General features: G+C 30.8%; 3 protein-coding genes across 3 annotated transcripts; all 3 read right to left on the bottom strand.

The window, feature by feature from the left end:
• Positions 1 to 612: 612 nt before the first annotated feature.
• On the bottom strand, positions 613 to 810 carry LOAG_07512 (hypothetical protein; the record flags this gene model as incomplete). The annotated part of the gene is made up of 1 exon (XM_003143045.2): positions 613 to 810. The coding sequence occupies one exon, from the start codon at positions 808 to 810 to the stop codon at positions 613 to 615; it is 198 nt and encodes a 65-aa protein (XP_003143093.2).
• Positions 811 to 6,121: 5,311 nt separating this feature from the next.
• LOAG_07511 (hypothetical protein) lies at positions 6,122 to 7,630 on the bottom strand (the record flags this gene model as incomplete). Its single annotated transcript, XM_003143044.2, has 3 exons — positions 6,122 to 6,311; positions 6,804 to 7,035; positions 7,540 to 7,630. The coding sequence occupies 3 exons, from the start codon at positions 7,628 to 7,630 to the stop codon at positions 6,137 to 6,139; spliced, it is 498 nt and encodes a 165-aa protein (XP_003143092.1). The 3' UTR covers positions 6,122 to 6,136.
• A 2,100-nt stretch (positions 7,631 to 9,730) lies between these two features.
• Positions 9,731 to 10,419, bottom strand: LOAG_07510 (hypothetical protein; the record flags this gene model as incomplete). The annotated part of the gene is made up of 3 exons (XM_003143043.1): positions 9,731 to 9,879; positions 10,071 to 10,205; positions 10,404 to 10,419. The coding sequence occupies 3 exons, from the start codon at positions 10,417 to 10,419 to the stop codon at positions 9,731 to 9,733; spliced, it is 300 nt and encodes a 99-aa protein (XP_003143091.1).
• Positions 10,420 to 14,719: the final 4,300 nt, after the last annotated feature.

Raw genomic sequence — 14,719 nt, 5'->3', positions numbered from 1 at the left:
TAGTAGTAGTAGTAGTAGTAGTAGTAGTAGTAGTAGTAGTAGTAGTAGTAGTAGTAGTAGTAGTAGTAGTAGTAGTAGTAGTAGTAGTAGTAGTAGTAGTAGTAGTAGTAGTAATAGTAGCAGTAGTAGTAGTAGTAGTAGTAGTAGTAGTAATAATAGTAGTAATAGTAGTAGTAATAGTAGTAGTAGTACTAGTAGTACTAGTTATTGTTGTTGTTGTTGTTGTTGTTGTTATTGTTGTTGTTATTGTTGTTGTTGTAAAGCAGCTATACCAATGATATCAGAACAGAAGTAATAAGTATCAGTTGCAATGTGATTCAACTTGATATCTTTATCCTTATTGGTGGCAAAATGAGTATCAGTGGAATTGCAATAACAATAGTAAAAGTAGCAGTAATAATAGTAGCATCAGCACTTTTTTGAAATGATATTGCTGTTTTAACAGGTACAAATTATTAATTAATTTCATTCGAATTTCGTTAAAATTATAACAAAAGTAAATAATACAATTCGTAATTGGCACAAATATTGCCGAAAAAGTAGATGAAAGCACCAATTTTCATACTATGAAATTTATTTTTTGAAATTATCCTGCCTGTTACGACAAAATTTTCAACAAATATTAAAGTTTTGATATGATTTAGTGATGTTTAATGGAGGTGGCAAAGAAACATTCTCCTTCTCTAAGCTGTTATTGAGGATGTCGCCTAATAAGTAGTAAAAATTTTTTTCCTCATCCTCTTCTTCCTTCTCTTTCTCCTCCTCCCCACCATCTTCATCCTCCTCCCTCTTTCCTTCCTGTTTCATCATCTTCATGAAGCTTCAGCAGAACTTATTATCCCTTTCTTACTTTTTCAATCTTCCTTCACTTTTCTTATCATTGTCATTCCCTCTTCTCTCTTCCGTACCATTATTTTATAACAAAATTCAGTTTATCTGAAAGGATCCATCATCCTTATTTCTCCTGTTTTTCTCTTTTCACTTTTCCTGAAAAAGTAATTCCTATTTATATTATCGCTTTTGTTGTCATTTTTGTTCTGTCCTTGAACTCTCAAATTAGAACTAATCACAGCATTCTGAATGAATGAATGAGCACTGATAGAAGTTATCATTATCATTGTTGTAATTAATGATTCAAAAAATGAACTTTAACTCATTTCAAATATCTCACATTTCCTTCTCTTTCGTTAAAAATGAAAATGAAAAATAGAATGAATGAATTGAAGAGGGGAAGAACTTTCAGCTAAAACTGCTTAGAAATAGCTTTGGTAGTAGTAGTTGTTGTTGTTGTTCTAGTCGTGGTGGTAGTAAATATGATAATAGTAATTAGATAGTAACATGACAATGATAACAAGTGCAATTTGCATGGAAAGATATTTTCGATTTTTCCAATGTCACGTGATCCAGTGAGTAACTTATTAGGTAAGTTAATAAATTAATAGGAATCGCAGAAGTAAATAAGTGAGTAAATCGATGGAATGAATTGCTGAATTAAGTAGGACAGATGGAAATGCCTCAAATGCTAAATTATATGCTCATATGAAGTAGTAGAAGAAAAGATTTGCCAGTTTCCATTGCTATTATTAATATCTTATTATAACCGCCTTATTGGATTTAGTACGCGTTGAAAAGCAAAAGAAGAAAAAGAAAATTTTGGAACAAAAAAAAAATCACTCAAAAGCAAATGAAATTGAGGAAAAAATGAGTTCAATATTCGTCAAAAGCTCATCACATATACATATATTTTTTCTTTTTTGTTGATCAAATTGTACAAATTCTTTTCTGAAGTCATACATTTGCGCAATGAATGAATGGAACAAAAAGTCGCAATACTTGATAAAACTTAGCAGTTATAATATTTGGTAAAATGAATTGAATTAAATTTTTAATGGGCTTGAAGTAAACAAATAGCCGAATTGCACAGAATTAAACAATATACGATCACTAATGCTGGTACATTGATGTGAATGAAATTAAACAATTTTTAATTCATTAGAATCACTGAGGTATCATTTGTAGCCTTTGTAATCGAAGTTCCATCAAGATTTAGCCATTAAACACAACTACTCCAAATTTATTTCTCCCGGTCTCGTTTCGCAGCAATAAAACTCCTTCAGACTTATCATCTATGAATGCATTATGATACTAGATTTATTTTGTTACGATTTTTATATCCTCGATATTTGATTGGAAGTTTGTTCAGGAAAGATACAGCACATATTTCATCTTTTGCAATTCCCGCTTTCATAATGTTGCTTCACGACTAATGATGATGTCTGGTAGTTGAGTTGAGTAGAATTAAGCAATAAATTAACTAAATTAATTAGTCTGCAAAATGAATGCAATGATCATTTGCAGAAAACATTGTGGAATAGATCAGCTCATGTGATTCGAGATATTTTAACTTGAGGGGAAGCAGCACTGCAAAAATTCGTAATAAAAACATTCGCATGTATTTTGCTGGTTAACTAATTAATTTACTGCTAAATTAAAAAGTAGTGGTTTCTCTTTTTGTCCTAAAGGATGAACTAAGAATTATAAGTAAAAATTTTACTAAAGGATAAAAAGAGCTTGCTTAAATCTTTTCCATATTCGAAAATGGTGTATTATTTAAGTTGAAAAAGAATTCGAAAATACTGACATTTGATATTTTTCCAACTTCAATATTCGAAACAATCAATCATGATATGATAAATTTCACTTCCATTTTTATTTGCACCTTTTCTTTTCACTAATTTCCAATTGTTAACATATGAACAAAAAAAAGAGAAAAATACCGCAAAAGAAATATCAAATATTTCACAACACATAAACTACATAACTATAAAAGGACACAATTGGTAAACCTGCAAATAGGAAAATTGCGAAGTTTTGGTCTCATGAGAGGTACCAAATTGAGAAGGAAATAAAGTTTAATTTATCTTCATGTTTGCAAATAGTGGAAAAAAGTAACAATGCATAATATCATCTCCAAAAAAAAGCGCAGGACAAAGAAATGGTATAAATGAATAAGAGTAATTTATCTAGACTTTATTCAGAAACACCAGAAAAGCCAGGATATTCTGGTACATCCTTTAGTCGTGATATTATTACAGGCTCAATGAGTATTGGCTAATTATCCCCAGGGAGATTGACGATTTTGGTCCTCTTATCATTTATCTTAATCCTCTGTTTAGCTTGTCAATGGTAAAGAAATATCTAATAAAAGAAAGTAATAGCCGGGAATTTCTAAATTCTATAATAAAAAGTTGGACTTTTATACTGAATTGATTGATTTCTATATTTATCAATAAGAAATATTTGAAGTTGCTTTGACAACTTTGCTAACCTTTTTAGGTATAAATGAGATAATTTATGAGCTATGGACGTACCAAAATTATTTTAATATTAACTGATGACTAATGTGCATCAATTAACTACAAACAATTACTTCAAACCATTTAAATGGTAACCAGTGATGGTTCTATCAATGAATAAATTAAATCAGAACAAGAGGTTACGCGTTTTGCGTTATGCGATTTTTTAAGCAGACCTATGAAAGCCTTTAAATTTCTATCAGCTGATATGCAGCTAATCGTTTGCGTATGTTGATTGCCGATATGGCAACCTTCAAAAAGTGTCTCATTTTTATTGTTTGAACTCATTCTCTTTCTTTGATTCAATTGTCAAACAACAAAAAATCCAAAAAAATTAAAAAATAAATCCGAGAATTATCGAAATATTTTTCCATGAATTTTTCTTTTCCTTTTTTAAAAAATAAACTCCATTCATATAAACTTTTTAGCTTTTTTCAAATTTGATTTTGTAATATTTTCCACATTTATCTTTGGTAGAAGCAATTTAAAGTCATTGTAGATCAAATTTGAAATGAGTAAAAATAAGTTCGTCTTTGTAATTAACTAATTTATGCATTTACGCATCGTTTTTTAAATGAAAATGCTTTATTGATTAAAATGGTTACCAGGGAAGAAGACGAAGAAAATTAGTCCATTCATTATAATATTTAAGGCATGATTTTGAAGATTTCGATGAGTTAGAATAAAATTTTCAATAATACTGAGATTTATCAAACTGGAATATGAATAAACAACTTTGGTTGGTTTGAATTTTTGAAACTAGACAAGTGCGAATAATGAGAGAATGGATAGTTAATGGAGATTGTAGTTAAAATGAAATGAAATTTGAATGGTTTCAACTTTATGACATGTTTATATATATATATATATATATGTTTGTGTGTATGTGTGTGTGTGTGTATGTGTAATTCCCAAAAGTCGTGGTAAGGTTTGATTATTTCTAATAAATAAGACAGTAAGTGCTAATCGACTGCTCCTCAATGAAGAGATGTAATGATCTCAACAAAAGTTGCATGAAAGTTCAAATGGCTTAGGCAAGCACACAATTATAATGAGATATGGATGAGTAATTCAACAAATAGAGTAATAGACATTCATATATGTAAAAAAAAAAAAATTTCATCAAAATTCGGTTGGACATTTACATGATTGAAATCGTTCAGTTATAATTTGATTTCTTCGACGAGGAAACGTTGTCGAAAAAATCCCGAATGCATATTCTTTTCCTCATTTTAACACGTCTAAAGAACATTCTGAATGATGAAAACAGCTATATAAATTGAATTTGTCGTCGGATGTTCTCAGCAAATCAGGAAGACGAGAAAGATTGCTTCTCTTCTCTTCAGACCAAAATGAAGAAAAGGGAGAAGAAAAAAAATTTGCTAAAATTTTAAAGAGTGGAATTCTACGCTTTATAAATGTTCAAATTTTAAAAACATTTTTTTCTTAAAGGGAGAATTTTATGCATTTAAAGATGACAGAGTTAAAAAATGGATCAATAGAAATCGAGAAGCCATAAAAAATTGTAATAGTTGTAATAACTTTTCTCATTCCTATATCAATAGATTATATGAGGAAAATGGTGGAAAAAATCGATAGCAAAAATTGAATTAGCAACTGAGAGGTACCAGAGATATTCCCGAATAATCATGATTTATAGTGGAGTGTGGAATCAACGAAAAGTAATTCGAATCTCATGAGACTTTTCTAATTTTCTACTTGTCATATGACTATTTTAATTCCCAATTTGGATTAGTTTTCATCTAAATTTTAAGGTCAGATAGATTTGATCACGATAATATTTAATTAAATTTTTTTAACATATGAATACGCTGAATAGCGTTAATATTAACGAAAAATATATTTGTCATCAAAATGTCGCAGAAACTATTTCCGTTTTTCCCGCAATTTATAGAAATCGAAGACTTACTGAGACATATACCAAAGATGTTAAAATGAATCTAAGCGCTGATTAAATTAAATTTACTTTTGATTAAACTGATTTATTTCCTTTTAAAGTTTTCAAATTATAATATTTTGGCTTAAAAAATAATTTCAAATGCCTTAAAGACAATAAATTTTTTGATGAAAATATGCAAAACAAACTGTTTGAAAAATTTTAAGGCGAGTGAATTAGAACGTGTAGATCAATAGATCAATGTAGATCAATGATCAACGGGATGAAGGGAAGAAAATGAAATTAATTATTTTCTAGATTTACTGTATTAATTAGTTAGTAAAAAAAATCCATACTTCCACTGTTTTTTAATTTCAACGATCAATAAATTCTATTACTGAAATTCGATTTATTCGAAATGCTGAAAGTTTCAAATCACTTTTTGGATTTAAACACACATTTGAACTTTGTCGTCTTTCCATTCATACAGCTTTTATTGTCTTCATAATAATGCCATAAGTTCCAGAAATTTATTAAATATCACAATCTCAGTGTAATCCAGAAATGCATGATTTGTATCGTGATTGGACCTTCCTCCTTTTCACTTCCCTAATGAGCCTTATCTAAAATGATGTACCCCAAATACATCTAACTTTCTTCATGACCATTTTTATCTTGTCTTTTTACAACTAATTTATGTGAATTAATTTTTTTTCGAAGATTTCATGAGAAATCATACACATCGATTTTCTCATGCCATTTGCTTTATTTTGATTAAACAATTTTTGAATTTTAGAAATTCTAAAAATTTTATCAGTGCTGCAAAAAGATGAAATTTATTGTAATATAAAACATATTTGCTGTTACATAAAACTCGAATAAATTACATAATAATGCATTTCATTGGAACCCGAGGATTACGACAAAGTAACCAATTTGGCAATTTTATTTTCCATTTTGGAAACTTTCGCCCTGAGGTTGAACAAGGCGGTAAAGGTGGCAATAAATCCAACTCATCCGATGCTGAATCACCATCGATTTCTACTTCATCTGTTAGCCTGAAATGCAATGATAGTTCAAATAGAATTCAAAGTAATATCATGTCTCTCCGAAAATAAAACAGGGTCTAATCTTATATTATTTCCCCTCGTTCAAAAAAAAAGAGAAAAAGTGCTAGGGTTATTTTTAGGAGACGTCTTATATCCGCGGAAAATGACAGCATTTCTCTCTTGTCCACCTGCTCACTGAAGTTGTCGCACTCTGACCAGGGAGTGATTTATTTTCGGAGAAACACGGTAGAAATTGCGCCATATTTTGTCACACCATTGGAAAACTATATTGTTTCAACACCCTCCTTTCATCACCTTTTTTTGTAAAATAATAACCGTTTCGAATAAATTCTTTGGTACATCGGGGAAGCCATCATACACTTGTAGAGCTATTGGGAAGACATTGTTACAGTTATTCCTACTTTAAAAAAAATCAATAATGCTATCTTTAAACATCACGTCTATTCGGCATTTGATAGATATTTGCAAAATGAATACTACCTAGAAATTTCCCTTTCATGATGTATCGCATATGATCCCCTTAATGCATTCTTATTTAGTTTCTCGTGCAAACAGTCACCAGTATTAGAGCGATTAATTAACGGTTCATCTAGCACCGGATCCAGTTCCAACGTATACCGTTCGCAATCCGTCAGTACCTGATGGAAATCGCTATCAAATTCATCACCCAGTGCAAATTGTGAGCAGTCTTCCGCCAAAACACGAAATGTTCCTAAAAGTCAAAATATACCATATGTACCAACATACCAAAACAGACCATCCAACGATGTATTACAGATCAAAAATATCAAGCAATAAAAAGAATGATAAAAAAAAAATTGACAGTCAAAAAGTTTTCAACAAATTTTTAAACATACAAAAAAAAAAGTTTTTCTGAATATTAATAATTGATGAATTATAATTGTTATGTTCTAGAGATGATGATCCGTTCGTTGATGTCTTGAGAATTTCCTCATTAGCCATTGCTTTCAAATTACTTTTTTTGTAATGTGAAAAATTATGGCAATTGATTGGAAAGATTAAAACAATCTTCGCATATAACTTTCAAAAGAAATGTAATAATTGTGTAATAGTAATTTGGAGAAAATTAGCCATCGCAAAACTCTTGCAATGTGAGAAGAGACTTAAATTTCTGTATGCTTAAGATCGAATTGCTTAAAAATTAAATAATAGAAACAGAGACAATTCTAAGAAAAAGAATTCGAAATAAACATACCATTTCGTCTTTTCGATGGTTTATTGCAAATGACGGAACTATTCGAACTGCTGCTAACCACTGCTGTAGACGATGATGCTACTGCACTCATTGGAGGATTCTATAATTGATGAAATCATATATTCTGGTTATTTTTAAAACAAAAATGGAATCATGATGGCAGTAAAAAGCATGATGACGAGTTGTTACATTTGCAATTATAATGAAAATCATAATTAATTTCCCAGTTGCCATAATTATAACTTTCAAGACCGACTCAAATTGTATATTTTAAATTGGGAAAACAAAATTACAACAGCCATAACTTGCTCTGATAGCATAATTTGCATTATCATTCATTAGTAGAGCAGTCACACGTTATTTCCACGTAGTTTCTGCTTCGTTAACTTATAGCGGTATAAAGAAAGTAACAAATGGTATACGTCATGAATTGGTAAGAAGTAGTCAAGAATTAGTAATAATAATACAATATAATAATAAACAATAATAATAATAATAATAATAATAATAATAATAATAATAATAATAATAATAATAATAATAATAAACAATGACAAATTATTATGGAACATAAATTACAGATTGAAAAAGTCTAAATTATTATGAAACAATTGATGACCTTGAAAACTCGAAACAAAAGTTTCAAAAAATATAACTGATATCAATTCAATCGCAACGCATTATATCTCGAAAGTAACTTAATTTTATGGGTGAAGATAACAGAATGTACCTGTAGTAATACTTTTTATGCTAAAAACATTGCATTCAAGTTTTTCAAAAAACTTAAGGTAGCACACAATTATCTCTACTAGTTATATTCCCATCCAGGCTTTAACTTTATTTTGCATCCCTAACCAACTCATTTTTTGATGGTCAAAGATGTTAATATGATGGAAATTTTTCTTTAGCACCAATTATCAAACATTTCCATTCGCAATTTTCACACTAACACTTTTTAAACGCCTTTTTACATGCATATTTTGCATGAATTATGCAAAATACATTGATTTTTATGCAGTTATAACATTCATACTACTCAAGAAGTAATTGAGAAGAATTTATGGCTAAAAAGCAAAGCAGCCAAATAGTTATAAGCATTGTCTAATTTCCGTTTTGAATTCGATTTCAGTACAGTGCATTTAAAAATAAGGTTAGCAAAAATGGTGCAAATCTGTAAGATAAGGGATATTTATAAGCAATAACAACTTCTATTATTATTGAAGAAGTGATTCTGTTTGGATAATTTCGGAACTGTCTGCTTCTTCAAATATAGAAAAAGAAATAACTTGAAAGTGTTAGTTTAACAATAATTTTGGGATGAAATGAACAGGAGTTTTTTAATAGATGAGATAGTAATAGCACAACTATTACATTTTCTCTCCACTCCCTTCGTTTATTCAGTCTTTATTTTTGTTTGTGGACAGCTAAAGGAAAAAAAAAACCTATCATTGCACATCACTAATAATCGTTTTAGGATTCTTTATTGGATTGAAGCTAATCAAAACTACAGTTTTTGTATTCTGACAATGATTTAATTGATTATTAATTAGAAGTGTCCAAAAACGAATGATCAAAGTTAAGCCAAAGATATACATACATATACTTTCGCAAAATAATATTTGAAAATTGCATTTGAGAAGTGGATTCTCATGAAATTTTCAAAATTTAATTCCATCCCTACCAAATACAAATATGAAAATAATTGGTGAAATTTTGTTCTAAAGGTGAAAGTGAACTTTGGTGACATGAATCATCAGAAAGTATGATAAATGATTCAGAATGATTGTTAATAATTATGGTAGGCATGACATTGGTGACTGATTAAAGTGACAAAATAATTACAAAGACTGAGAGTAAGATTCAATTGTGTATATACAAGAAAGACAGAAATAATTGGGTTTTTTTTAGTATTTACTTTATGTTATATGCTATTAACACATAACGATAATAAGCATGGATGAAATGACAATGATAAACATCAGTAAAAGAACAGTTAGAATAGCAATGGGTGCCATGTTAAGATATGGTTCAATCACTGATTAACTCAGTTTGTCCTCACAATTATATTGCTCTGAAATTAGGTTTGCTATTCACTGGTTAAACTTAACTTGTGATTATGAATTATGCTTATTCCTTCTCCTCACTTGATCTAATTGACAATGATCAGTTTTTACCTTGAATGGCACTATGATTACATACTGGACATATAATCATCTATTGAATTGAGAAATAGTGTCAATATATAAGTGTTATGAACAGTAGCACGTATTAACCAGGCTCTTTTCTCTACAACTATTGGCCAAGTAATCTCCTGGTATCTCTCTCGATCCATATTGATCCCTGAAAGGGAAGGATAGCTACTCTATCCCAGTCCTAATTGGTTTTATGAACCAATTGTTCTCCGCCAAAAAGTATTAGGCGCTTGAAGAGAATAGCTATTCTTCCAGTGATCAATGTGGATCGAATGAGGATCGAGAGAGCAAGCAGTCTTCCGAAGTAAGCGAGGAAAAGGCGTTATGAATGAAGGAAACCAAAGTGAATGAATGTCCCCTCTCCACTCACTCCGCCTGTTGGGCAATTGGTATCTGACATACTGATGAGGAAGCAAGGTGGATTTATTGATGGGATGTCACTACCGCCCTGCTGTCCAGTTGGTCCTCCCTGATCTGATAAAGGTTAGATTTTTCTTGAGAATTGAATTTGGTTGAGGAGAGAGAGGGAGAAAGAGAGAAAAAGATAAGTAGTCTTATCATGGTACTTCATCTGGGTCCCAAAGGAATAGCGAGGAAGAAGGAAAGATTTCTTTTGCCCTTGGATCCCATGGACCAATCTCCCCTCTCCCATGACCACCAACTCTTTCTTACCCCTGCCCTCGTCCATATTCTCTGTCCCTTTCTGTCCTCAATCGGCCAACAACACATCGATTTAGGAAGTTCTCTTATCCCTTCTGCCAAATTCTTATGTATTTATCTATTCTAAGCTTACTCTCGAAGTATATCTCAAGTCAAGAACAACCGTCACTGGCGTAAATTGCTACAACAGTAAACCACTTACAAAGGTTATTAACACAACTCATTGGCTCACACGCAAGCCATAGTTATGGAAATTTGGTTACGGCCAATAAATCATTGGCATTGCATAATTAAGCACAATTAAATTAGAATATTTCTAACTTAGCTTAATCTGGGAAATCTATAGCAAATTAGAAAGCATTTAATCAGGCATGAATAGTAAGTTACTTATAATGGCCATGATTTTTAGCCATGGCAACTTCAACAATGCTAGTTGTTTCGAGATTTCTCAAAGTAAGAATATAAAGTATTTACTTATACACGTATTTTGCTACAATTTCGTCGATAATTACTGGAAATTTTTCAGATTTTCGGGAAAAAAGGTTAACAAAATTTAACTTGCAGTTTTACGGTAAATCGTGCTGAATGTAATAATAAGAGAGTTCCCTGGCCAGCTGCAAAACTCAACAATCAATAACTTCAAATCAAGCACTGATTGGTGAGTGCTCGAAGATTTCTCTCGTGTGGTACTCGGGGGAATTCAGCACCCAACACAAATCACTTGTTATTAGTAAAAGCCAAATCGCATTTAATTATTTTAAAGCATTTCCAGGCTTGCAGCTTTGAGAAACCCTTTTAACATATAGGGGTTTTTTTCATCTCTGGAAGCGATCTCTTGCGATCGAGGAAGAATAAGCCAATCAATTATTTATTTTCCAACATATATCTATTACCTGATGCATCTGGCTCAACCACCCAAGCCAAGGCGTTTAATTGATTGGTGGATGACATCAAGAGCTTTTTTTCGGGAGTTTAGTGGTATTTTCGCACACTTGTCACCTGAAGGTATAGAATTTTTGTTGAAGAAGTTAGAAATGATCTCCATAATGCAATATTAAATGTTTTTGCATTACATTTTCATCTAATAGTGCTAGCATTAATTAACCAAATAAGCTTTATTACAATAAATAAGCGCAAAGGTTAATCGGATCATTTTTTAGGGGAAAAAATAGGATTTTTTCGTTGTTTGATTTAAACCCTTAAATGTCAATTAAAATAAATAGGAAATAATCACTCAAAGAATTTAGCCAAGGAAACAAAAAGAAGAAAAGTAAGAAGGTTTCGCTGTTTGAGTTCGTTTTGCGACAAATTTTTCCTGTTTACGAGTTAGCAAAAGTGCATGAAGAGGATGAAGAAAGGAAAGAAAACAAAAATTCCTGCCTTATTTGTAAATTAAATATTTCCATTGTTTCACGCATTTTTAAACAAGTACTAGAAATAAAATCAAATGACTTAAATAGAAAGATAAGTGAGGAAGAATGGAAGAGAACATCTGTCTAACATGCAGTCAGAAAAGAAGAAAAACCATTAATTGTGTATTATTTTATAATATCCTCGAAATGAAATTCAAATTTCACTGGAAGTTTGTTCAAATAGGATTTTGATTTTAACAAAATTTAAGTGAAAGTTGATCGCAATTAATAGAACTACCTACAGGTAGCTCATATTTTAATAAGTTTCACTTGAATAAATAAGTCTTTGATGTCTGTGACAAAGTTTTTCGCCCTCACAAATTTGTCGTTTCTACTCTCTATAGCATAGTATACTTCCTGTTCCTCACTTCATCGTTCGTTCCTCAGCAGTGCATCAGTTTATGTTTCTCAGTATGCAACTGAATAATTCTTACAACTTCTTTTGTTGTAATATTTCATTTTGCGCAATCTTCGTTGTGTTATGATTCCGAGAATCAATCAATCAATAATGGATGATCGATCAAATACACTCCAATGAATCAGCTGGATGCGGAAATAATCGTTTGTATTGCATGCGATGATAATACTACCATTTCCCCCATTGCGGGCAGGTTTTTTCTCGTCTCCTCAGTCTCTTTTCCATTATTTATCGGCATTTTTGCCAGTGAGTATTTTGGAAGTGAATAAAATACTGAACTTGTTGGTTCCAACAAAATATACATTTCAATACTTCAGAAGGACCATGCAGAAATATTATTGTTATTTCAACAACTATTATTATAATTATTACCTCTTCCTCATTCTCAAATAATTTGAACTAAATTTTTCTGCTCAGCGCAATTTATTTTTTTCGAATATTTTTCATTTTTGAAGAATGCAGAAAGTGTTAAATTCAATTTTCATACTGAAGCGGAAAGTTTTCCTTTTCAAATTTTAATAAATTTTGATAAAAAATGAGAAAAAAGAGAAAATATTGTTGTTTGTTCAGGTGAAGGAAGCATAAACAAATATTTTCATTCATTATGCTTAAAAATCTCTATTCCGGACCATTTTTAAAGTTTTCTACATATAGACTTCATCAATCATAGCAAATTATAGCAAATTTCAATCATAACAAATTTCATACTTTTCAGAAATATTGTGTATTGTCTTGTTACAAGGTAATAGTTTCAAGCTTTTTCACTTCAGTGAATGCTGATTAATTAAAATTATGGTTGAAATTAAATGTTGAGAATGCTTCTCAGGAGATCATGAAGTTTAACGTAAATATGGGTAAGAAGATAGGTAACAAAGTAAGATTTGAACGTTCTGTATTAATTAAACGATGTTGTAAAATGTAGGAAATATTCCATGATAAATATTTCGTCACTGAAAAGCTAAATGTTAAAAGATTTCAATGCTTGTCATAGAAGCAATGATGGATGAACTGCATACAGAATTATGAAGACTTGATCAAATAAATATGGAACACGTTTTATCTAGAGTGCAACGTATGAGCTTTTCTACAGCTCTGTCCTGATCCAAATCCAGATAATGTGGAAGAGATTAATAGAAGGATCCGTTTTGAAGTTACATGAATAGGATGAATTTCTTCTGTTATTCAAATATGTGAAGATAAGAGACGTAAGCGAGAAATTGGCTTTTTTTTTGCCGAGATAGATCATTATTCAACTTACGGCGCAAACGGGTTTTTCTACTTCGTTCCAGACTATTCTGCTTGCTCTCCCGTTTAAAAGCAATATTCTTGTTACTGAGCAACGAAATTTTGACATATAGCTTCCTTTTAACCATTACCGATAAGTGTAAGCTGTAACAGTAATTTAAAATTAGACCTCCCAGTTCAATGAGTAGTTTTTGAATAGGACGGCATCCGGAAATTCCGGTTTTTTCCAGGAATGAATTCGCAGAAAGTTCCAACTGCAACTCATAATTTATTCAGCGTATTTGATGGAGTCGCGCAACAATAGCCTAATTTAGTTTCGTTCATTAATACGGTCCCAATGCCGATTCTGTCATCTTTTACATATTCCATTTATACATTTGTTAGTGTTCAACATAATAAATCTCTTTTCTTTTAACGATAGACTGAAAAAACTTTTTCAAACTGTCATAATTTTATGAAAAACCATAGAACTATGAAAAGTTATATTATTTATCACATTTTGAGCATTTCACTATCATCATCCAGAGAGTTTGACTTTGTCCTTTGTTTACACAAACTTAAGATGAAAGTCACAATGTGTATTTACTTCTCTCTCAATATGATTTGTTTGATGATTAAAACTTGAAACTTTTTTAAAAAATAAATCCCTTCTGTATTCTAGCAATACCTCAAGTTTTTCCTAGTAAGATACAAATTGCACACATGTTTAGATACTTGTGATCACTTGATGATACTATCATCACTGCTAGAAATTATACGAATTGATCAGAAGAGGAGGTACTAGCCAACAGTTAAGTAGGATACTTAAGAGAGAAACTATCAACCCACCCACAATTGTGGAGGCGACACTTGTCAAACAAATGATCGCTGCTGAAAAATGAAACTTCAGTTGAAAATCCTTAACGACAGATTCGGATAATACCGACCAAAAAGGCTATTTTTTCAGGCTATTTTTATTGTTTGCCTTAATTTGTTGATGCTTCAGTTTAATAACATCATGTTTTTTCATATTTATTTAGCTCATTCTTTCACATCAAAATTACAAAGCAGCTTTGTCCTTTTTGAATTGCTCCAAACATTTTGATTAATTTTACTGAGTGATAAACAAAAGCTTTTTCTTAGTGAACTGTTTAATTGCATTATTTAATTCAAACTTCAGACACCATAAATTAGTTTGTGCATAAATAAGCGTTTTTATAAGCTTTCTATTTATCGACAATTCATGAATAGTTCACAGCTTTTATTCTTTTTTT

The sequence above is a fragment of the Loa loa genome, assembly GCF_000183805.2.
Source record: "Loa loa unplaced genomic scaffold supercont3.19, whole genome shotgun sequence".
NCBI lineage: Eukaryota > Metazoa > Nematoda > Chromadorea > Rhabditida > Onchocercidae > Loa > Loa loa.
Note: the sequence above shows the minus strand (reverse complement) of the source record. Positions and strands in the feature narration are given on the sequence as shown.